Genomic DNA, 23,495 nt, shown 5'->3' on the forward strand with positions numbered 1-23,495 from the left:
CTCTGCTTCTCCTGTAAACATTTTTGAGGTGGTAGCAGAATGGTGTTTTTAAACCTCCTTTCCTTATTCTTTCTTAGTTAAGAGGACACCTAATCTGTAAATCATTGGCCATTCCTCCAGAGTGCATTCCTTTCCCAGTGCAAATCTGCACTGGCTTTTCTAAACCAGCCCAGGAATGTCCTCTTTGGCGGAGAAGATTGCAAAGAATGGTTGTAATTGTCGACTTTTACACTGACTGCAAGGCTGCGTGGTTCACATCAGAGGAGCTGTGACCTACTAGCTGGACGGGAGCTCTCAGGGCTAGAAGGTTCTCACATAACGTTTCTAGATACCAGTCTTAGATTTTGTGCCTTTGCCTTTGAGAAAGAGATGACCTGTCTGCGTTTCAGATCGCACCAACTCAGACATGCTTGCAGTTGGCTATACCGCTCCCCACCAAGCCTCATCTCAATGTAAATAGAGGAGCCCCTCCCGCTACCACTGGGCTTTCCCAGAACTTCATTCACCAGACGTCTTCAAATGGTGCTCCTTGGTTTGAAGGACATATATCGTCTTAAAATAACAAGCTTCCCTGGCGGGCGGGGATAACTCAGTGGTAGAGCGTATGCTCAGCATGCATGAGGTCCTGGGTTCAATCCCCAGTCCAGCCATCAAATAAAAACAAAAAAGAGAAGGAAAAAAAAAATAACAAACTCCCCTAGAATTTCTTCAGTCCCACTAGGAAGCCTTCTCCATCCATGAAGTGAAGTGTCACCCAATCCAGTCTCTACATGTGACATTCCTGTGTCCCCCTCTGACTCCCAGCAGCAGGAGGGAGTAAAGAGAAGCCAGTCTCTGGTTTGAAGGCTAGAGGTTTTTGTCCTGATTCTGGGACCCACTCACCCAGGGACTTTGGTCCAGACACGGTCTATCTATTTACTGTTCTGCAAACAGGGAACACCCATATTCATTTGACTCGTATTAGGGCTCTTTCTAAGCTCATATATAGGAAATAATTTTTTAGCTGCAGGAGACTAAACAAATGGATTTTACTACTATTGTAAAAAAATGCAAATTATATATACTTCATCAGTTACATTATTTCGTATTAATATGTTAGTCCTGCATAAGTCTACCCACATTTATGAAGTACATGTTTCTAGAAACCTTGTCTGTTCCACTGGCCATTTATTACAGACAGGAGAGGTGATGGTTATGTCTCTGACGGTGCTCACAGGTGTGTGAACGTCACCTTCGCCTCATCCTGACGCAGTTTCCCCAACTTTTGAACAGAAGGCTGTTCTTCCAAATGTGCTGGGAAGCGAAACTTTGGTTGATCTGATTGTGAGCGTGAGACCTGAGGCAGTCTCCCGTGCTTTAAGGATGCACGGTAGCCTTGGCTGGTTTCTGGATCAGCTGATGTGAATGAGCTGTAGGTGCCAGCATGTCCCCTGGTCCCGAGATGGGAGGGTGAACATAGGCTCAGAGTCTCCTCACTCGGGGCAGTGGGGGCGGCTTGGCGGGTATTAAGCACACAAGTGTGCTGGGTTGGGGCACTGGTGGAGATCCCGGGGGCTCTTCTGGATGCACGTCCCAGACACAGAGAAGAGAAAGCAGCTGTGACAGCAACCTGCGACACCGAGGCACTGGAAAACAAGTTCAGCTTCAGAGAAGAACCACCTCAGTTACCCAGCCATGGCGTTCACTGAGTGATGGCGGCCTGGAGATGAAGCCCTTACAATGGAAACTGACAAAATCAAGGCGGAAAGCGTGTGCTGAAAACCCAAGGGGCGTGAAGAACACCAGTGTCAATGCAAAAAAACAAAACCCAAACCAAAAACAAAAAAAAGAAAAACCAAATAAAAGAAGAAGGTGAATGCTGAATGCATCAGCCAAATCCTCTGGTGAAGGCTGAACACCAGGCAGCAAAGGAGTGAAAATGAAAAGCCAGGGGGGAAAAATCAGTTAAGGTGAACAGCTCCGGGATGATTTCTCCCAGCCGCACCCTCAGTGTGCTAGTTCAGCCAAAGTCTCCCCGCAGGGCCACGAGCCAGATGCAGAAGTGCCTGACTCTGGGGGAGCCAGTGCCACCCCGGGGGCTCCTGATGGGAGGCTGATCGTCCCGGCTGTGGCTTTTGGCTAATGAGATCTCCCTCCCTGAATGACCTGGAGTCCACGGACTGGAATGTCTTCCCTGCGGTGCGATCCTTGAGTTAGTGATATAGAAACCTTGGGTGAGAGGCAGCAGGACAGAGAAGGCCACTTGCATTCACAGTCAGAACTTTCCAAAACCTCTGATCAGATCAGACACCCAAATTCAGATTCCAGCCTCGTACTCAACACACGTGGATGAGCCAGGCGTGGTGCTGAGTAGTGGCCTTTGTACACGTCTTCGTAGAGGATTCCAAGAGGCACAGCCCTCGCCTCGAGGGCTTTCCTGGGGCCAGACGTACGTGCCACGGGGAACATGGAATACAGTCTGTTTATATTTAGCTTCAGCAAGTCTGTGATCCAGCATTACAAATCACAAGAGCATTTTCTTAGAAAAAGATTATTGTAGAAGGTGTTTAAGTCCCCAAGCCAGCCCTCAGAATTTTCTTTGGCCAAAAATCTGTCTGAAATAGAATGGTAACAGCGCTATTGAACCAAATTGCTATGTCTAGGAATATGTCTTAGGTGGGGATCTGCAGGCAAGGGTCCAACTTAGACAGCAGGGGTCATTTGGCCACCATGTAGGTTGGATGGTCGCAGCAAGGACACACCCTCCCCTGATCTCCCTCTGCAGCAAAGGAGCTGACCTGGCCTCTGCACTGGTCTCCGATGGGGCCTCATGCAGGACCCAAGGGGATGATGAGAAGCAGGCCAAGATAGTCCAGGATTCCCAAGGGTGCGGGGAGTGGGGAACAGGGCAGGGCCTGGCTGGTGCAAGGTCAGCCCAGCCTGGCTCCTGACTGACCCCCTGCCATTTCACTACCTCCTTTCTTTCATTCATAGTTTGGGTGTCTATTAGCTGTCGGACACCGTGCAGGTCCTAAGATGAATGGGACACAGTCCTCATCCACAGGAATGGAACTTCCATTAAAATTTAAGCTTCAGATGAAAAATACTGAATTTCCAGTGCCTTGCACAGAGCAGCTAACTGTTTGCTGAATGAAGGAAGGCGCTCACAGAGACAAGTCAGTGTGAGACTGTGACTGCGCCCGCCTCCTGTGGCCCCAGGGCCCTCCCCGCTCTGCCCTTGTTCTTTACCATCAAGTCACGCCAACCTCCCACCAACATCGTTCAGGGGAGCTGCTGCCTCGGGACCCGCTCTTCTGTCTGCCCAGCACCCCTATCCTGGTTTTCCTCTTTATACCCCTCTCCCTGCCGTACATCTTTCTTCGACTAACTCCTATCAGAAAGTTATTAATGCATTTAGTAAATGTTAGTTAAGCACCTACTACGTGCCAGGAGTTGTACTAGAAACTGGTGATGGGGAGATGAACAGAAAATCGTGGCCTCAAGTATGTCCTCACCCTTCTGGGGTGAACAGTCTCTAGGAATAGACAATAATAGATATTAGAGGATAATAAAAGGGACTCACTAGCTGTCTGGGGACAACTTGGACTAGTGCTGTGAAGGAAAAGAACGGGAGTTGCTAGCACGTAAGGCCTTCCTTGTCCAGGAGGTCAAGGAATGCGTCTCCGGTGAAGGGATGTTTTAACCTGGGGGAGGTGAAGGTAGAGGAGGGGACAGAGGAGCTTCTGAGGCCAGGAAATGCCAGGAGCAAGGGTCTCGTAGTGAAGGGGCTGAGCGTGTTTGAGAACTGAAATGAGCCAAGGTCTCGGTTGGGCTTCACCACCCCTAGGAAGCCTTCTTTCGTCCTTCCCTGAGAATCTTGTAGGTTCCTCCTTGGAGCTGCCGTGATTCTCTGTTCACAATTCCATCATCACCCTGCATTTCTCACATCGTAATAGTATGTGAGTCTGTTTTCTCGTCCAGACCATGAACTTTAGAAAGGCAATCATCTTGAAGTCCCAATACTTAGTGTAGTGCCTGCTGTGTTGAAGGTGATTGGTAAATGTCAGATCAAGCGATGAATGAATTAATTGAACCAAGCTTTTGATAACAGCAATTATCAAAACAGCAGTGCGCTCAGAATTAGACTCCCCGACCAGCACCTAAGTAAAGCTAGTCCATTTAGCCGGTTAAGCACCAAGACACAACCTTTGACAACCAGCCAAACTGGTGAAGGACAGAGAGCCTTTAATAATATTGGAGGGACCTTCCAGCTCCCCTGGCAGAGTGGGTCCAGGGAGGAGTTAAGGGCCAAGGCAACCAACAACAGAAAAGCATCTCTGGTTACTCTAACACACGGATGAATGTCCAGGCGGCATTAACTGCCAGGAGACCACTGGTTTCATATTGCAGTTACATTCTAAAAACAAAATTTAGGGACCCACATAGAGCTACCAACTTTTTACTTGTTGAATAAGGTCATTAAAAAAAAAAAATCGATCCTGCTATATTACCCTGAATTGATTTAAAAAAAAATAAAGGGGAATCCTTTGACTCCTTTGCATCAACACATTTAGTTCTAGGAAAAATTCACTATCTTGTCTTTACTGTTATCCTTTTGCTGGGACCCAGTGAAATTTTTTAAAGGAATTTGCAGGGACAGCTGGGAGGGCTTTTAACTACCTTTAAGAGCAGAGGGTGGTCTGACAGGGTGGTCTGGGGAAAAAGCCACCTGTAGGAAGGAAGCCTGGGTTTTGAGGGGCCAGCAGGTGGGTAATCTGGGCTTGCAAACTGCCACTAGAAGAAATTTTCTCCAGCAAGATGTCCGTAAGTAATTCAGTGATACAGGAAATACCCATTTGTCAAAGGTCGTTACTTGAACTAAGCACTACACTTTTTTAAAAAATGTATTTTTTATTTGTCTTTGGGAGTAGGTAATCAGGTTCATTTATTTACTTACTTGTTATAGTGGAGGTACTGGGGATTGAACCCAGGACCCCGTCCATCCTAAGCATGTGCTCTACCACCGAGCTACACCCTCCCACCAAGCACTGTGCTTTTGACTTATAAACACAAGGTCAGCCTGTATCTGTTGGGTGTTTGTCTGTGTGCTCCTTTGGAAATGCCCCCTTGCCCTCTTGGACAGCGACTGTTTCTCTCCGAGGTGAGCATTCGCCTCTCGGAGGCCAGAGGTGAGGCCAGAGGAGAGGACGAGGGAGATTTTGCCCTGTAATTTAGCTCTAAGAACTCTGGCTCAGTTTCTAAGTCAGGGATGGAAGTCGCCAACATGGACCTTAAAACTTTTGCTTCTCAAAGGAGAAAAACATAAATTTCCCTTAAAATCATTTGGGCAAGGTCCCATCGCCAACTTCCTTCTCTCTGGGGCACCCCAGGCCTTGACTGGAATGGCAAACGGCTAAGTGGGTGAAATCGGCTCTTCTTTGATTAAATTAGGTTGACACGACTGAACAGCTGAGAAGAATAGCCCAGATGCGGATTGTTGAATACGACTACAAGCCTGAATTTGCATCTGCCATGGGAATCAGCGCCGCCCACCAAACAGGTACACACAGCCTTCTTAATGTCGCATTGTCAGCTCTTAAAGTGCCAATTCCCTCTTCGTCGCTATGGCATCTGACAACATCCTGTCGGTCTAACGTGTCCTCCGGGAATGACATCATCACCAGAACAGGAAAGGTTAGAGGAATGTCTTGTGTCATCTTAACTCAACACCCCCACTCCTGCACCCCGAGGTACTGGTGGAGTATTTTGAACATATTGTTTCTTTTCCCTGGAGTCTCCTCTTGCTCGTGGGATGAGGGTTGAGGGGCCTCGCGGGGCAGCGGGGTGATGGAGACAGAAGGTGGCAGGGTAGGTGGTTCTCAGTCAGAGAAGCCGTAGGCAGTGTTTATACGCCAGTCTGGAAATGGAAAAAGGACCATTTAGGGTGCAGGATCCTCCTGCAGAAAAAGCAAGAAAGTCAGGCTAATGCCCCAGCCTTACATCTGTACAGGGAACTTAGGTACCCTTTCCAACACTTGGCTCAGAGTCTCCAGAAAGAGTAGAGAAAACGACATTCCCACTTTGAATCCCATAGTGGTCCTTGGCTCCGAGTCCCTTCTTTGCTCAAAAGCATCATAGATCAGAGCAAACGCTGAGGAGATGTGAGCATCTGTTTGCAAAGACAACCTGCGTGGCTGTCAGTATTCCATTCCGAGGTGGGCCTGGGAGGATGTGCTCCAGAAAGGTCTTTTTGTGATGAAACTGTTGGCATGTTTGTGTCTAGGAATGATCGCCCAGGAGGTGCAAGAGATCCTACCCAGAGCCGTCAGAGAGGTTGGCGATGTCACCTGTGAAAACGGAGAGACGTTGGAGAACTTCCTCATGGTCGATAAGGTAACCCCTGAGTAGATCCCTGCCCCTGGGGCTCCGTCACTCCCAGGCAAACCCCCTTCAGTGGCTTCACAAAGCACTGAACATCCAACCAGGAAACAGGACAGGAAAAAGAGTCCGTCCCCAAACTGCGGAGTAAGTTGGTACTGATTGTCCCACACCGGTCACAGGTACCAAAAAGAAGTCTCATAAGGGAGAAAGGAAAATGGAGCATTTGAGTCCAGCAGGTCTTGTTGTTGGAGCAACGCCGGCCCTGGGAACGTCCACCCAGCAGGTGCGCACTTCCAACAGGGACCGCGCATCGTGAGAAATAGAAACAAAGCAAGTGTTGATTAGACTTTGTCCTGAAAAATGGAACTAAAACTTATGAAAGTGTTGTCTCACGTGATATCATTTAAGTTATAATGAAAACAATGCACTCCTCATTAGAAGGATTGAAGACTGAAGTGTTGACTTTTTTTTTTTTTTTTTTTTTTGGAGCAGAGTTTTTCAACAAAACTGTATGTTTGACTTTCACAGCACAGTTGTAAATGGGTCATTTTGGCAAAGATATTCATGAGCCTTATCGCTTTTTCCCAAGGGCCTGTCTGAATTCTTTGATATTCAAATCACCCTCTTTTGAAGGAATGTCACCATCCTCGCAGAGGAGCCCCTCTGCGATGGTTGAGGGCCTAAGTCTGCCATTTCCCCGCTGGCCGATTACTTCGGTTGTGATTGGAGCGGTTCTCCGAGACCACGTCTGTTAATTCTGTGAGATCCTGTATCTCTTGCAAGGTCTGCAGATTCCCTCTCAGGCCGATTAGCTTTACGATGTGTTATTATATCGGATGCCGGAGGGAAGGCTGACTGACACGGGGATTTTGCGGGAGTCGGGAGAGACGTTCGAGTGGAGACTAATGTCTAATTTGTCGGTTCATGGGGGCAGTGCTTCCCCAGCTTCAAAGTGAACACGAATCAGTGGCGGGGAATTGTTCAAATGCAGATTCTGGTTTAGCAAGAAAGAAGTGAGACCTGGGACCTTGCGATTTGAACCAGTCTCCAGGTGAAGCCAGTATGGCCAGTCCTGCTGTTCAGCGGGCCACCCGTGGAGCAGCAAGTAGAGGGGATGTTCTCAGGCCAGGCCCTTCCACAGTCTTCTACCTACAAGCTCTTGGGCAACAGATACTCAGACAACGACATCCCGGTGGCCTGCTCAGCCCTGGGCTTCAGGCGCTGAGGGGCACAAGCCGAGTTGCTGCCTCCTGCTTTCCGGGACCCCATCTGTGATAGAAGAAATTCTTTGGTGTCTCTCAGGCCTAAGCTCTTACTACCCTTCAGAAGTGTATTATCAGAAATGGATTTTTCTTAATAAAATACTTTATTTTTCATATAGTCTACTTAAAACATAAACTCTTTTATGTTTACCTAAATATAAAATATACTCAGAGGTATTTGTAAGATAGTCACCCTCACCCCGCTGCATTTTCGTAACCTTCCTGGGGTGAGAGAAGACAGCCGTCAGCCTCAGGGACCGTGTCAGCCTCAGACTTGGGAGTGTGTCACCAGGCTGCTAAGCGGGGGGCTCCTGGGGTTTCGGCTCTGGCCATGGCCCTCCCCGAGAGCACTCGGGAAAGAGGTCGCTATGCTTCCTGTGTAGATGACGCCTGCCCAGGGCCTTCTGACTGTCACTGTTCAGCAAAATAGGAAGTTCTCCCCCTGGCCCAGGATTTCCCCATTCCCAGATGAGTTGAACAGAGACAGTCAGGACACTTTGCAACAGGAGTTCGGAGGGTCAGCATCCTCCCACTTCCCCAGGGGAAGATACACCCCAAGTTCATTCCTAGAAAGCCAAGCCCAGAGGGCTGGGGAAGCGGTGGGGGGGCATTCCTGTTCCAGGCAGCCAGGTTTGTTCATCACCCAACGAGCAATCCATGCCAAGGGGGCACTGAGTTTATAAATAAGCAGAACGGGTCCAGAGTGGAAAAGGGGCAATTCTCTTAGGAACAGGACCTTGATACAACCCACAGTGACATCACTGATGCCTCGGTCACTGAGTGAGTCCGTAACACCAGGAGCGGATGGACACCTGCACACTCTGCAGCCCAGCTTTCTTCCTTGGCTCACTTCTGAGCATAGACGTCAGCACGGTGGAGCAGCCCTCCTCTACATGACAAGTGCTCCCCAGAATGTCCTTTATTCTTTCTCACTAAAAGCGCAGGGATTGTGGCCCCCTGTGGTCCTACACTCTTTGTTGGTTGTTCCAGAAGAAGGATGCACAGACAGCCTCTCGCTTTCCTGGACTCCTCCCCATTTACGTGGGCGCCATGGCGGCCTCGATCGCCACGTCCAGGGCTGTTTGTTTGCAAGACCTTTGTTGGGACTTCCTGGGCCTCCTGCCTGTGCTATTGTAACAGGCGGAGATCCAGCTGAGACACAGTCTCTCCCACTGGGCTCCATATCTCTTCCCCCAAATGCCTCTATTTTTAAAGAGAAATTGTCACTGAAGCTAAAACGCAGACTAGAACATGGACACGTTGAAATGCTGCCCTCCATGATCGCTATCTCATTTCCGCATGTACTTGGCAGTTTGATGCCGAAATGGGAAAGAGAATGGCTGGACCTTTACAGGCTGTCCATGCAACCAGGCAAAGCCGGAGATGAGTGATGTTGGCCAAAGCTGGTGTCAATCCACTTCTCTTTCTCTTCTTAACAGGAGCGTTGACCTTGCAAGATAAATCTCTTATCTGGAGCAATTTGCTTCTTCTCCTCAAAGTTTTCATGGTTCACATGGCCCAGTGAAAGCTCAGTGGTGGGAGATGGAGAGAGAGGGCTCGGGGCTGAGACTGAGAGCTTGCAAGGGGCCTGAGAGTCGGGACCTTAGTCTCCTCCTGCGTGAGACCACCAGGGTTCTGCCTTTTGGCTCGTTCATCCATCTGTTTACTCGGCAACTTTAAAAATTTGTTCCTGTGATTATTGGGGAACAGGTGGTTAGCTTTCTTGAGCATTACTATTATTAGGTGTATTTGGTATAAGAAAAATGTACACAGTAAATGTAGGAACTACCTTAACAAATTTCACAACTGAGTCTATATATAGATGAGGTTTGTCTTCGGAATCGCTCATCCTTGAATAATCCGTGTGCGTGTGTTTAAGACCGCACGTCACAAGCCACCCGGCCACAACTTAGTATGTGGCTGCTTTTTGCTCATTGTTTCTAATTTTCCTTCAACCATAATGTGGCAAAAACCTGTCTATTTGAATCATGCAAAGATAAATAACACTCGGCTCCTGTCCTCAAGGCGCTGACGGTCTAAGCGGGGTGATGTGACGGTCCACAAGGAATAAGCTCTAAGCTGCGACGTGAGATGTCAAAGGCCATGGGATGCAGGGGTAAAGTGCCCCGTCGGTCCAGAGGAGGGGAGAGGATGTCTGGGGACTAGGCAGCGGCTCTTGGATGGAAAGCAAGGGGGAGACTGGGAGATGAGGGAAGGGCGAGGGTGGTGGACCTTGGAGACGGGGGCGTGGCAGAGGGGAGGAGGGCGTCCCTTTTCTCATCCGCAGTCCTGCTCTTCTTACTTTGGCACCAGCTCCTGTAGGTCATCTCCCTTCTTTATTCTTTTTCTCCCTCTCTGTTGTAACAACTTTCCAACTAACCTGCTGGCTGCCAGCAGAATCATCTTCCTTAAAAACGAATCTCTGATCCTAGAGCCTCCCTTCCCCAGTTTTGGCTCTTCGCTGGCTTACTGTGAGAACCCTCCACAATCTGGATGGAATCTTCTCTTCCTAACTCATTTCCTAACACTCACACGCCCGCCCAACCCCCCAAAACACCTCCCCGATAAACTGAGACCTTCAGAATAGGATGGAGCTGCACCCCCGACACGACCTGTTCCTCGCCCCTCCCCTGGCGCCCTGTTTTCTGTTCCTCACGCTCAGAGTTTGTTTCTGTCTCAGAGCTGTTGCACTGAGCGCTCTCTGCCCTTCACATGATCTCATCACATGGATCTCAGCGCCAAGCCCTTCCCTGACCACCTCCTCTAAAGGGGTCTCCACAGCGCTCGGTCTCACTTGGTTTGTGAGATTCAGGGCCACTGCGAGGGTGGAGTGTGCTCTGCAGTAATTAGAAAAAGGTGCTCCCTCCGGCTCCGCAGCCCTCACCCTCCCCTCGGCTGGGCCTCTGCGCCGCCGGGGATGCGCTGCAAACTCGCTCACAGCAGCCTGGAGGCGTCTGTCCCTAACTGAAACCTTCTTGTTTATTTGCCTCTTTGTTCTTTGCCCATTTCCCCCGGGAGCTGTGTGAGAGCAGAAACCATCTCTATTTTTTCAAAACTATGTCTCCAATACTGTACTAGTGGCGTGAACCCCAGGGCTTAGAGTTCTGTAGAAATTCAACATAGGATGGTTGAATGAACGAATGACTTCTGTGATGCCTGGATCGCTCCCGTCTACACTGCCTTACGCCTCTGGAGAGACATCTTCTAGGGTGTTCCTTGCAGTGTGTTGCCCTTCTCTTCCTCCACTGGACTGTGAGCTTCTTGGGGCCAGGGTCAATCCTGTGGTGCTTAGGACAGGACCTGACGCCTCGTGGGTTCTCCACAAGACTTTTATGTCAACGCCTGGGCTTTTGAACCTCGGTGGAAGGAGGACACGTGGTTCCACCAACATAAGGGAGTCTGCAGGAGAAGCGGTTTCCAGGGGGAAAAGATGAGCTCAATCCTGAGTCTGAGAATTCAGCTGAACGTTCAGATGGCAGTGTCTAGAGGTGGCTGGGAGCGCGGACCATGAGAAAGCAGCTGGGGGTGGAGGGGGAGCTGCAGAAGCAGGGGTGAAGATACTAATTAACAAGGAAAAGGCTATGAGGACCCATGTCACAGATTAGAAGCCTGTGAAAAAGTCCAGCCTGCAGATTTGTTTTTCCCCCATGGTGTTTGAAAATTTTTCAAATGTGTTGCCTGCTTTTAAAAATTAGATCTTCACACAAATTTTGGATTTCTGGTTCCCTCAAAATACCAGATGTGGGGACGTGGTGCTGAAGACCTGCCCCCCAACCTCCCCCCCCACCCCTGAGACCTGCCTGGCCTGTCTCCTGTCACCTGCCTGGCCCTGCAGGCTTGCCAGCTCACGTGGAATGAGGAGCAGAGCCCGGAAGCAGCGGACCCCTTTCAGCAAGGGCCTTTAGGGGAAGGAGAGGCCCCGAGAAGGCTGAAGGGTTGGGTGAAGGTCGAAGGAGATCGTGGGCAAACACTGGGTGCAAAAGCCACGTGAGCCGAGAGGCCCAGTAGGGAAATGCGGAGGGGCTGGATGAGAGGGGAGGAAAACGAGCCTTCCCCACATCTCTTCTGGTCTCGACGATGAGAATACCCACCCGTCGGATCTCGCACACTGGCTCGAGAGTGTGAACTTCAGCATCAGATGTAACTTTAAGGATACGTCAGCCCCTTTCTGATCGATGCTAACTTTATCCATGAGGTCTGGGGGGCCAGGTCACAACAGCCCCCTCCCTGGGGGGATAAAGGGGTTTGCTGGCCTTTGTTCACAAAGCTGCTGAGCTTGGGCTTGTCTTTTCTGGGTCCCTCGCTCTGCCTTCAAGCCGCTCAAACTAAGAGCACTGAAGAGTAAGAAAAGTAACTATGGCGGAGAGTGGTATCTGTCAGGATGTAAAATCCCCTTCATTTTTTTTTTCCTCCAGTAGATTTGTGTGTGTGTGTTGGGGGGGGTGTAATTCAGTGTATTTATTTATTAACAGAAGTACTGGGGATTGAACCCAGGCCCTTGTGCATGCTAGGCATGCACTCTACCACTGAGCTACACCTTCCTCCCACCAGACTTTTCCCTTCTGTCATTGTCATTGGAACTTTCGTGTGGAGGCACTACGCTCCCCATTTTACTGCTTTTCCTTTATTAAATTTTTCTCCTCTGCATCCTCATTTCCTCCTCCATCCAACCCCCTACAGCAATGGCAGCCACGCTAATGTGTTTCATATACATCCCTGGATAGGCAGGCTTTCTGGACTATTCTTAGGGTTGGTTTTTGCATGTGTTTTAAATTTCTTTGAATTATCTACATCTGCTCACTGTCTGATGTGTGGCGTCCTTGGCCATGTGTCTTTCCATTCTCCTCCAGTGATGGACTCTTCCAACTCTGTTGACCACAACCCTGCAGGGATGAACATTCTCACCCAGGTCCCCTTGTGCCTCTGTGGGTGGTTTTCTCTGGGCCAGACACCAGGTGTTGGGTAGAGGACACACACAGCTGTAATTCTATGAAATACCAATCGCTGGTCATTTCCAACTCGTAACAGCCGCTCATGAGACTGGCTGCTTCTATATACCCTCATCCACAAATGGACGTTATCAGACTTTCTAAATTTTTCAACTCCAGTTGGGTAAAGTGGTATCTTACTGCTTTAATTTACCTTTCTCTGATGAGTAATAAGGTCATACATCTCTTTCTTGCGTTAGCTATTTAGATTTCTCCTTCTGTGAATTGTACGGCCCAGTTTATCTTTTTCAGGATGAGAATATACCTTTCCACTTGGTGCTACCATCTTATCTTTCCCCCCAGGGCTCTCAAAATTAAAACAAAATAGACCCAGTCTATACCAATGGCTTAAGATAGTGACAATTATTTTCTGTTCCAATGGCTTCCCTTCCAGTGCTAATTACAACTTAAAACTGTATTATTTACTTGTGGTTTACTTGTCTTTGGCCACTTGCCCCCTAGAAAACATGCTTTATGAGGGCAGAGAGCCTCTAGAAAACACTGATCTAAGCGTTTTCTCCCTGCACTTAGGACGGTGGTTGGCACATCATAGACGCTTGATAATGAACTATTGATTCTGTTCATTAATTGAATATGGAGCTGCATGCATCTGATGCTAAGTGGGCCCTGGGGAGTCACAAGACACTGCCCTCAAAAGGAGCTCATTGGTCACCCGGGGAAGCCAAGAAATCAGAGAATGACAACGAACTGTGCCATGTGCTAGTTCAGCTGGGAACTTGTCTCAGTCAGAGGACCCAAGCCCTTCCACAGTAAATTACTCTTAAACAGAAATACATATGGGAGGGAACCATCTCCTCCAGGGGCCAGTTGGAAGTTCTGCTGAATTCTAAGCTTCCACACTATCTCAGCTGCGTGCTTTTCTGGTTTGAGGATTCTTTTTTTTTTTTTTTTTTTCTTTTAAATCTATGTCAAGGCCTGGTGAGATGTCCACAAAGTAAACTCTTGGACAAAGATCTAAAGCTGAATTTATCCAAAGCCTAAACAATTGCCAGGCACACCCACTGGCTACAAGACAGTATTTCTCCCTTTGATAATCATTGTCATAGTAGTCAATTACAGGCTGCTTTATTCCCATGGTTTTATTATAAAAACATCAGTCCATGCAACATGGAATGCCATGGGCATCTGTGACTCTCACTGGGAAAGAAAGAAGAGCCTGTTTCAACTTCTCAGTGTTTTCAGACGGAGGACAAGCTGTCGTTCCCAAAGAGAAGAGAGATCAAGCCCGCTGCCTGGCTGCCTCCCAGGGCTGGGGCTCATTTATCATCACTCCCGCAAGGGACCCAGGACCTTGCAAATTGCATTCTGCAGAGTCAGCATGTTTCCTCGGGGGCCACTGAAAGGATGTTCATCTGTTTCCTCAGCCAGTCCTCTCCCCAAACAGAAAGGCTATAACCAGAGCGGAAGCCACGTGGCTGGTTACCAGTGAGCCCCTAGCCCATTGCACTAAGGCTGTTAAACATGAGTGTTTCTTTGCTTAATTCACCTGCGTTTCCATGGGCACTTCCTAACATTGAAAAAAAAAAATTGAGAAAATAGACTTGTTTTTTTGAGAGAACCCTTGGGTAAAAGAATAAACTGGAAGTTCAGTTTCACTGGAGAGCAGGGCTACGACATCTCCATGCCTCATGGGGTGAATCACCACCCTAAAGATATTCACTCATTTTTTTCATCAAATGTGTCCTGAGTGACTGCCCTGTGCTGGAGAGTCCACTGTGGACAGGAGGCAGCCCTGCCTCCGGGGGTTTACAACTCTGATAAATATGACACCAAATGAAGGGAAGGTGGGAGGAGAGGGAAGACAGCTGGTTTAGGCGGAGGGAGCAGCCTGTGCTGGTTCCAGAGACTAGGGAATGTGTGATATGTTCAGAGAACGGCCAAAGGTCCAGTGCGCTTACAGCACAGAGTGTGAGGGGAGCTGTGGTGAAACGAGGCTTAAACAAGAAGCAGACTCTACGCTGGGTAATGTCTCTGGTTTCACTAGCCCCTCCCCTGGTTTTCCTGGCACACGTACTTGCCAAGTTGCCCTGCGTGTCCTTTCAGAAAATATGGATACAAATGAACTTATTTACAAACCAGAAATAGACTCACAGACAGAGAAAACAGACTATAGTTACCAAAGGGGAAAGGGAGGGATATATTAGGAGTTTGAGATGAACAGATACACACTACTTTATATAAAACAGATAAACAACAAGGACCTACTACTGTACAGCACAGGGAACTACAGTCAATATCGTGTAATAACCTAGAGTGGAAAAGAATCTGAAAAAGAATATATATGTATGTATGTGTATAATTGAATCACTTTGCTGTACACCTGAAACTAACACAACGTTGTAAATCAACTACACTTGAGTTAAGAAAAAGAGAGAAAGAAATGCTCCCTCTGTCCGTATATACCCTGACCCCAATGCAAGCCTTTTCAACAGTGGGTGAAAGATTTTTTTGTGATGTGAAGCAGTTGCCACCGCCCCCGCCCCTAGCCTAACGAGCAGTTATGGGTAGCACACTGGTTCCAACATTTTTAGATCAAGATTGTAAAGTAACATTTCAGCTGAGGTAGTGGGTCCCATTTAAGGTGGTTAATAATAACTGGGGCAGAATGGTACAGCTCAGTGGTAGAGCCCATGCTCAGCATGCACAAAGTCCTGGGTTTGATCCCCAGTACCCCCATTAAAAAAAAAAAAAGAAAAGAAATAAAGGATAAATATACTTTAAAAAATAAAATAAAATGGTTAATAATAACTGGACAGAGCTGAGTAATCAAATTAGGTTCAATTACAAAATAATTCTTAATGAACAGGGGCATCAGATGGGGAAGCTTTTCAAAATTACCCAGCCTTGTGCCCTTCTCTGTCCTAATGAACACGGACCTCTACATGCAACTTGGATATTTAGAAAAAATTCCTCAGGCATCTCGGTGCACATTTGTGGTTAAAATGAACTCATAAAGCCCTTACCATTTGCATAGAAAAGGACATTTTCAGAAAATTCTAGGTTGTGGTTTTGAACATACTGGTACTGACTTCACCATGATGATAGAGGACAGAAGTCAGAAGTATTTTAATAAGAGTCAATCCCCATAAAATGTCCTAGAAATTTATTTTTCCTGTAATTTTCCATTGGATCCATAAAGTCAGGGTCATGATTACAATCAGGAAGGTGGCAGTAAATTCCCCGTCCACCTTTATTTATTTCCTCTTAAATAGGAAAACACATGAATTATCCTCCTGCCTGGTGGATCCACCTGGCAGATGCATGGCACTGGCAAATCTGAGTTGGAGAAATCAGAGCTGGCTTTTCCTCATTACTGACAAGTCACCGGACAATCACAGCCATCGCTCATATCTCATGAGGCAGCATTGAAGTCCTGTGGGAGACGTGGCAGGAGGAACTTACTGTCATGGTTTAGAGGGGACTTTAACATCACTCTCCATGGTCTGCTTTGGTTTGAGCTAAATCACAAATTAATGTATCAAGCAAAGATCAAAAAGAGGAGGGAGAAGAATTAAAAAAAGAAGCCAGTTGCCAAGAAAAATAAAAAAGATGATTCGGTATGGTAGTGCCACTGATGATGGAGAGAAATAGGTTCAGGAGATTAGGATGTTGAACTGACAGCCCGGGGTGATGGACTGCCTGTGGGGACAGGAGTCAGAGATGGTGGCTGGGAATCTGGGTCGGACTGCTGAGTGGACATCAACTGGCCGTGTGACCCACTGGAAATATTACAGATGTAACTATACTATAAGATTTTCTCCTAAACACAGTAAATCATCATATGACATTGACTACAGTTTAGAATCATAGAATGTTTTTCTTATCTTAATGATTTCTGCCTTATTTTTATTAACAAGTTTAGAAGGGAAGGAAAATCTATACCAGAATTAGAAAATTTAGGAGTGCTTTTGTCAAGAGATTTTTTGCTTTTTGTTTTATTAATTTTTTTAACATTTAAATGAAACATTTCAAACATATACAAAAACAGAGAGAATAACAATGAAACACATGCATACACTTCACTCAGATTCCACAGCTACCAACTCATGTCCAGACTTATTTTATTTAAACAAATTATCCTTGTTCACAGCTGAATTTTTCTTGTTAGCGTTGCTGAGATAGAGTTGACATACAGCGTTATGTAAGTTTAAGGTGTTCAACATGATGATTTGATACACATATATATTGCAAAATGATTATTACAATAGGCTTTATACACTATCACCTCATATAATTACATTTTGTGTGTGTGTGTTTGTGTGTGTGTGTGTGGTGAGGACATTTAAGATTTACTCTCTTACCGACTTTCAAGTATATAATATAGACTTGTTAACTGTAGTCATCATGCTGCTGTTAGGTTCCCGGAACTTACCTTAAACAGAGTTTGCACCTTTTGAGCAACATCTCCTCATTCCCCCACCATCTCGGCCTCTGGCAAGCACCAATCTAGTCTGTTTCTATGAGTTCAGCTTTTTCAGTTTCCACGTATAAGTGATATCGTATAATTCTTGTCTTTCTGTCTCACTTTTCTCACTTAGCATCATGCCCTTGAGGGCATCCATGTTGTCACAAATGGTAGGATTTCTTTCTTTATTATGGCTAAATAATATTCCTTTATATATATACATATATGTTCTATGTGCATTTGTGTGTACCATTAACAGATTATTGTAGCTATAGTTATTTTTAATACTTTTGTCCTTTAACCTTTATTCTAGAGTTAAGTGATCTCCACACCATCCTATTACAGCATTAGCGCATCCTTACACTGACTATAGACTTACCGTTGCCAGTGTTTTACACCAGTGTGCATATGCCTTTAAACTGCATGAACTAAGCCTCAGATCTGTAATGTTCAGCTTTTGAGTCCTTTCCGAGTGACTGCTTTACAGTGTTTGAAACCCGTAAAACTTCGTTTTGCATGATGAGAATCGCAAAGTGACACAGCCCTGACTTTGATCTCCAACCACAGAACAGTCTTCCTCTTTGGGCCTCAGGCTCATCACTTTACAACAGTGGACCAGCCTCTGTGAACCCCAAAGAGTGCCATGGCCTTCTGGACTTGTGAACAGAGAGGGGAAAGGAGGCGTGGTCACGGGATGGCAGTGGCTGATGAGAGCTCTCCAGGGGTCTTGTTATGGCTGAGAGACAGGCACGCACGTCCCGGTGACAGCTGAAGTGTGTGGGTGGAGGAGGGACAGCTGGCGCACTCTTGTTTTGGTTGGTCTCCTCTTTCTTGCTCTTTCTGATATGTCAGCAACTTTTTCTGAATAGAAGGAATTAAGTGTCGTTGTTGTTTTAAATTTTGTTCAAGCTAAAATATAAATTGCATCTAATAGCTCCTGGGATGTTAAGACAGAAATTAACACCTCAAGAGTTATCCTTGTATTTATAGATGAAGAAACTGAAGCTCAGAGCAGTTCTTACATTTCACCTGGGGTCTCACATCTGCAAGGGGGCAGAACTCAGAGAAAAGCCCAGGTCTTCATTCTTCCTTCCTTCACCCGAGCAATTTGATGCACATTTTACCAGGCAGAACCGGAGTCACTCCTTGTGAGGATTTAGTGATATACACACAAATCAACATCCAGAAGCCTGTTCTGACTTTCCTTTTATGAGCTTTAAATATAGCATAATGGCCATTGAAAATAAATCTCTGGATTCCAAACTTGACAGCGTCCTTCAGCTCTGTTCTCTCTCTTGGATTACGAGGACATATTTCCATTTTATAGCAAATTGAACCTAAGTAGTTTTACTACACACTCCAGCAAGACCACTTTAAGTTTCAAGCCTCCGGATTTATCTTGAATGAACTTGAGGTTATGCGTGCGCGCGCGCGCGCGTGTGTGTGTGTGTGTGTGTGTAAAGCCATTTTCAATGGGCTGTGGACAGTTCCCTGGTGGTCTCAAACTATAAATTTATGTGCTCTGTACCATTTTCATTTTTAGGACCAGATCTTTATGGAAAATGTAGGTGCAGTGAAGCAGCTCTGCAAACTAACCAACAACCTTGAAGAAAGAATAGAAGAGTTAGAAATATGGAACAGAAAGCTGGCCCAGCTGAAGCGGCTCAGTAGTTGGAAGTCCTCCGCCAGCGAAGCAAGCTCAATCAGGTACCCCGGGCTCGCCCCTGGGATAAAGGAGAGAGTGCGGTCTTTCTGTAACTACGTCAATCTGAATGGTCTGTTCTGCCAAGTAGCGACCATTACTTTCTGATAATTAAGTCCCTAGACTTATTTCAGAATGTTTTGGAACACGGTTGCTTTACGTGATAATTTTCTTATTTTTTTCTGTTGCTGCTTTGAAAAAGGAAACAAAGCAAAATGCATCTGTGTAAGGGCAGTTATTATAGGAAGTGTTACATTTTAACAAAAGGGTAGCCTTTCCTTTAAGGACGAGAGGTGGCCATTTCTAAATTTAGTAAACCATATTTGGTCTTTAGGGGGGAAAAAAACCTTACTCTGTTTTTTTTTTATTACTTAAGGAGGTAAATGCACATCTTCTGGAGTATAATCTTGAGAAAAGGGGAAATGTAACATTTAGTGCAATTATTTATACTGACTAAGGTTCTTTTCCACAAAAAGAATTCTCAATTGCCTTGATTTTTTTCCTTTTTCAAATTACCACCGTATTACAAAAAAAGTCATACTGCTGTGTTAGTGACAGCTTGGGCCTTTTTCATATAACCCCTGCAGAGGCATTTGGATAATAATTAAATTTTTTCCTTCTCTTTTTTTTTTAAAGCAAATTTAGCAGAGCTTTTAGCACATCTTCTCCAAGAAGGACCATTCCCAAAAAACCCAGCAAGGTAAACAGGCTTCAATTTATAATAAAGAGAGATGATATTTTCTGTTTTTAAAACAGTCTTTAGGAAAATTGATCAAGCATTTTTTTCTTCATCTATTAGTTGATGGGTTCCCCAGTTGCATCCTTATGCATTTCTGGCATTTAAATATTATCCCTTTAATAGATACTAACTGGCTTTTCAAAGAGAACTTTAGAGATGCAGAACACGTTCATTTCAGAAATATTATTCTGCCAGTTTTTGCTTATCTGGTCCCCATCTGGTGAAATCCGTTAACCGTCACGTGCATGTGACCCTGGGCTGCAAGATCTGTGTGGACGCCTTGACTCGACTTAGTCCCTTATCTTTGGCTTCAGAAGATCCCAAAGGGATGTGAGTTAATCCTCAACTCTCTCTTTCCCCTTTGATCTTTCCTGCTATATATGCAAATGGAGAATAGGTATTGACTTGCTTGCAAAGGGTAAGATGTGACAGCCTTATTAATGAATAGAGAATTTCATCAAGTCGGACAACATTTACAGTAAAAAGTGAAGGCTAATCATTAATTAACTTAAAGGGTACCCTCTCCATTGCAGACAAGTGTCAGTGCTGGAGAAGCTGCAATGCTCTCCCCGCCACAATTCATAGATGGCAGGCTGCTCCCTCTGACCCACTAGTTCTCCGAAGGGGGCCCTTCCCAGAGGAAGAGCCTTATGACCTTAATCTACATCCTGTTCAAGGCTGACCTGATGTTGGGGCCACTGTCCCAGTTTACTCTCTCCCCCTCATGCTGTGCATCACTGAACTAGTCTAAGAGGATGCAGAAAGGGTTTAACGTTCTACTAAAACCTGCTAAAATGTTACGCTGCGGGCAAGCTTCTCGGTATACCAATAAACATAGATACGTGGATAAAATATGTACGTAGATATGTTCTTAAGCAAGTTTACTTAATTGAATTGGGAAGCGGATAATAACAGTACCTACCCTACAAAGATTGCTGATAGGAGTGGATGAGCTAAAGCCCTTAGCACAACGCCCAGGACATCCAGGCTGCTCAGTAAACACGAAACACCAAAAATAGGGGTGGAGGGTACAGCTCAGCGGTAGAGCGTGTGCTTGGTGTGCACAAGGTGTGCATGGTTTCAGTCCCCCGTGCCTCTCTTAAGGGGCAAAAAGGAGAACAAAACATCAAAAATAATGTGTCAGGAAGATGCTCTTTGAACTAATACGTTTGCAGTGGGAGGTAGGGCGCTGCATCCGTATCCGTGGAGGCCCTGATTGGTACATTTTGGTTCATGTGCAAACTCAGTAGCCCATCTTGCACCCAAAGAATCTCTTTATTTTGCAGTTTTCTCAGAATATTAACTAGAATGTACATGAGAATGGGCCCTGTCTACCTTCCTCAGTCTGTGTCTGGAGAGTCTGGCACATAGTAGGTGCTCAAGAAATACTTGTCAAATACACGTAGGAATGGAGAGCCCAGGCTGAAACCGTTCCCTGAAGGCTCACAGTCTAAATCAAAAACATGAAGAGGTTTAGTGTCTGGGGTTCGTGGGTGGGGTGGGGTGGGGCGTTGGGGTGTGGACACAGAGTCAGGGACTCACACAGACCTTAAAGAGCTCCCGTTCAGCTCAGAGATCTCTCACAGTCCCTGTCTTAGGCCCGTGGGAGTCAGAAGTGGCCTCTTCTAAGGAATTTTTAGGGAGCCAGGGAAGATCAGAAGAAAACACAAAGAACAAAGAACAGTGGTGGTACCCGGATGCGATGGATGTGGCAGGAGCTCCTGGTGCTGCGGGGGTACCGTGGGGGCCGGGTCTTCAGGGAGGCATAAAGCTTTGGCTCGCTGGTGACAGCAGCCGCAGGAGAGGTTTCGGGTGCAGAGACACAAGCCAAGGGCGGGGAGCTGGCACTGGCTTCCTCGAAGGACTAGGTGGGAGTTTGTTAGGGAGGAGAGTGGAAGATAAGGCTGAACACAGAGGTGAGGCTCAGTTTCTGGGTCACCGGGTTAAGGAGTTCATTTGGTACGGCCATGAAGACCTTTCGAATAATGACGGTAACTTCTCAGTTGTGCAGTGTCTCTCTTCCTTACAGACAGAAGAAGGGAGGCAGTGTAGCATTGGGGTTAAGAGCACAGATGCTGGAGCCAAATGCTTTTGGGTTCAAATCCTGGCTCTGTGACTCACTAGCTGTGTGCTCTTGAAGGAGGTCCAGCGAATAACTCTGAAAGGCAGGCAGGTATTGTTTTATCCTCCCTAGTTTGTTGACAAGGAAATGAGGGTCAATGACGTTTAGATGACGTGACTCCAAGTCTGACCACAGGTCTTATGTCATTGTCCTATACGAGGGCAAAGGGTTTTGAGCAAAAGCACGGGGATTTAAAATAATCTGGCCGCTCTGGGGAGTAGGCTGGAGGGGGGAGCTCTTATCCTGAGATTAATACTATTTAATTCTAATCGGTTCAGCAAATTTCATTGAGTTTCTTCTTTGTACATCGTGCTATTGGGGCAACCTCAGAACAGTTGCAGCGAGATGCGGAAGTGGTAGAAACCACCCACTCCCTGGTATTCAGAGTGGCTTCCATTTGCACTTACGGATGACTCAGTTATAATAGCTCTGAAGGTTTGGGTACTTGTTGAAAAGGGTATGGTTAATACGCCCACCCCCCACTATTACACTGAAGAACATTTTTTGTATGCAGATAAACAGCCTAAGAAATTCGAAGACCAATTTAAACTATTTCATAACTAACACCATCTTCCAATTCCCTTCCGACCCTGTACCCCCGGGAGGAAGCAAACATAATACTCTATGGCATCGGTAGGAATACTCATATTTAGGGAGCAGTGTATTTAAAGTGGGCAGAAAACCGCTCCTGTCTCTGCAGCCGGATCCCTCACCAGTTGCACAGCTGTGTCTGTCCTGTCGTTCTTGGCTCATTCCTCATATGCAAGTTTTTTATGCCAGTGTGTACCAGTCCTAAAGGCTTGTCTCAGCCACTTCCTAGACAGTGTAACTGGATTATTTCACATCCCCTATAGTGTTGCGCATAATAGTGTTTAATGGATATTTGTTGAATGGGTATAAACATAAATAAGACACAAGCCCTAACTGTCCTCCAAGAAAAAAAAAAAAAGTGGCAGAATGGGATTACAATGTGTATGATTTAAGGAGTATTTAATAGCATTTCCTGCCATAATTTTCCACGGCTTGTCCTGATGCCTGAAATTTTTCCATTGGCATTTGGAACATCGTGTCTTGAAGACCTTTTGCTTTTCGAGAGTATCCTGCAGGACGTCAGGGAGAAGGGAGCATAGGCTGGTGTGTCAAGAGAAGGCGGGAACTTGGGGTAAGCTTTGAAAGAACTTCATTTTCAGAGAGGCAGACGGTAGGGTGAAGGCAGCAGCAAAGATCCCCCAGGGCTGGGTCTTCAAGCGTCCTTCTCAAAGTTGGCGTCACTGATTTATCATTTCTCATTGCTGAATCTTTTTATAGGTTTATTTTTCAGGAAAAAACCAATCATGTCCCAACTGGGTTTTCCAGACCTTGGTTATAACGCTCATTGCTGTGATGGCCTTTTGGTAAGAAAAACATCAGTGCTGTGCTATGTCGAGCTCTTTTTCCCTTCCCATCTTCCTTTTCTCACACACGAACCGGGGACTGACTTTTTACTTACTTTGAAGACAAGGAGCCCTTTAAACCAGGCACTGACCTTTGATTTTGCTCAGTGACGAGGGAGCCGTTCATTTACTAGAAGAGAAGCAAGCGCTTTCTGCTCTTAGATACGAGACGAAGGGTGATCTTTTTTTCTAATCAACTAATGTCTTTTACCAGCTCACTGTGCCCTTCGTGTGTGCATGTGTGTGCCTGTGAGGGTGTGTGTATCTTTTTCAGTCTTGCAAATAACTTTGATCTTAAATTCTGTGTTCTCTTTCCTGTCCGCTTGGGGGGAAAGAGTGAGTAAGCAGTTAGGTACGATCCACTTTCCCCTGGACATGCATATTTATTAGGATTCTTCTGGATTTTATACCAAAGGGATCAGGAGATTACCCCAAGACATGCAACATGGTGAAGTCGTAGGCA

At 46.3% G+C, this 23,495-nt stretch overlaps 1 protein-coding gene across 1 annotated transcript in view; it reads left to right on the forward strand.

Annotated features, from left to right (window-relative positions):
• The window catches only part of MYRFL (myelin regulatory factor like), a 109,043-nt gene that overhangs the window by 69,080 nt on the left and 16,468 nt on the right, over window positions 1–23,495 (forward strand). Inside the window, exons 12-16 of the mRNA XM_064491531.1 lie at window positions 5,431–5,539; window positions 6,263–6,372; window positions 18,580–18,743; window positions 19,375–19,438; window positions 22,908–22,993. Of these exons, the coding sequence (XP_064347601.1) occupies window positions 5,431–5,539; window positions 6,263–6,372; window positions 18,580–18,743; window positions 19,375–19,438; window positions 22,908–22,993 (533 nt within the window). The remainder of the gene's footprint in view (window positions 1–5,430; window positions 5,540–6,262; window positions 6,373–18,579; window positions 18,744–19,374; window positions 19,439–22,907; window positions 22,994–23,495) is intronic.

Source organism: Camelus dromedarius, chromosome 11 (genome assembly GCF_036321535.1).
Source record: "Camelus dromedarius isolate mCamDro1 chromosome 11, mCamDro1.pat, whole genome shotgun sequence".
In the NCBI taxonomy this organism is placed as follows: domain Eukaryota; kingdom Metazoa; phylum Chordata; class Mammalia; order Artiodactyla; family Camelidae; genus Camelus; species Camelus dromedarius.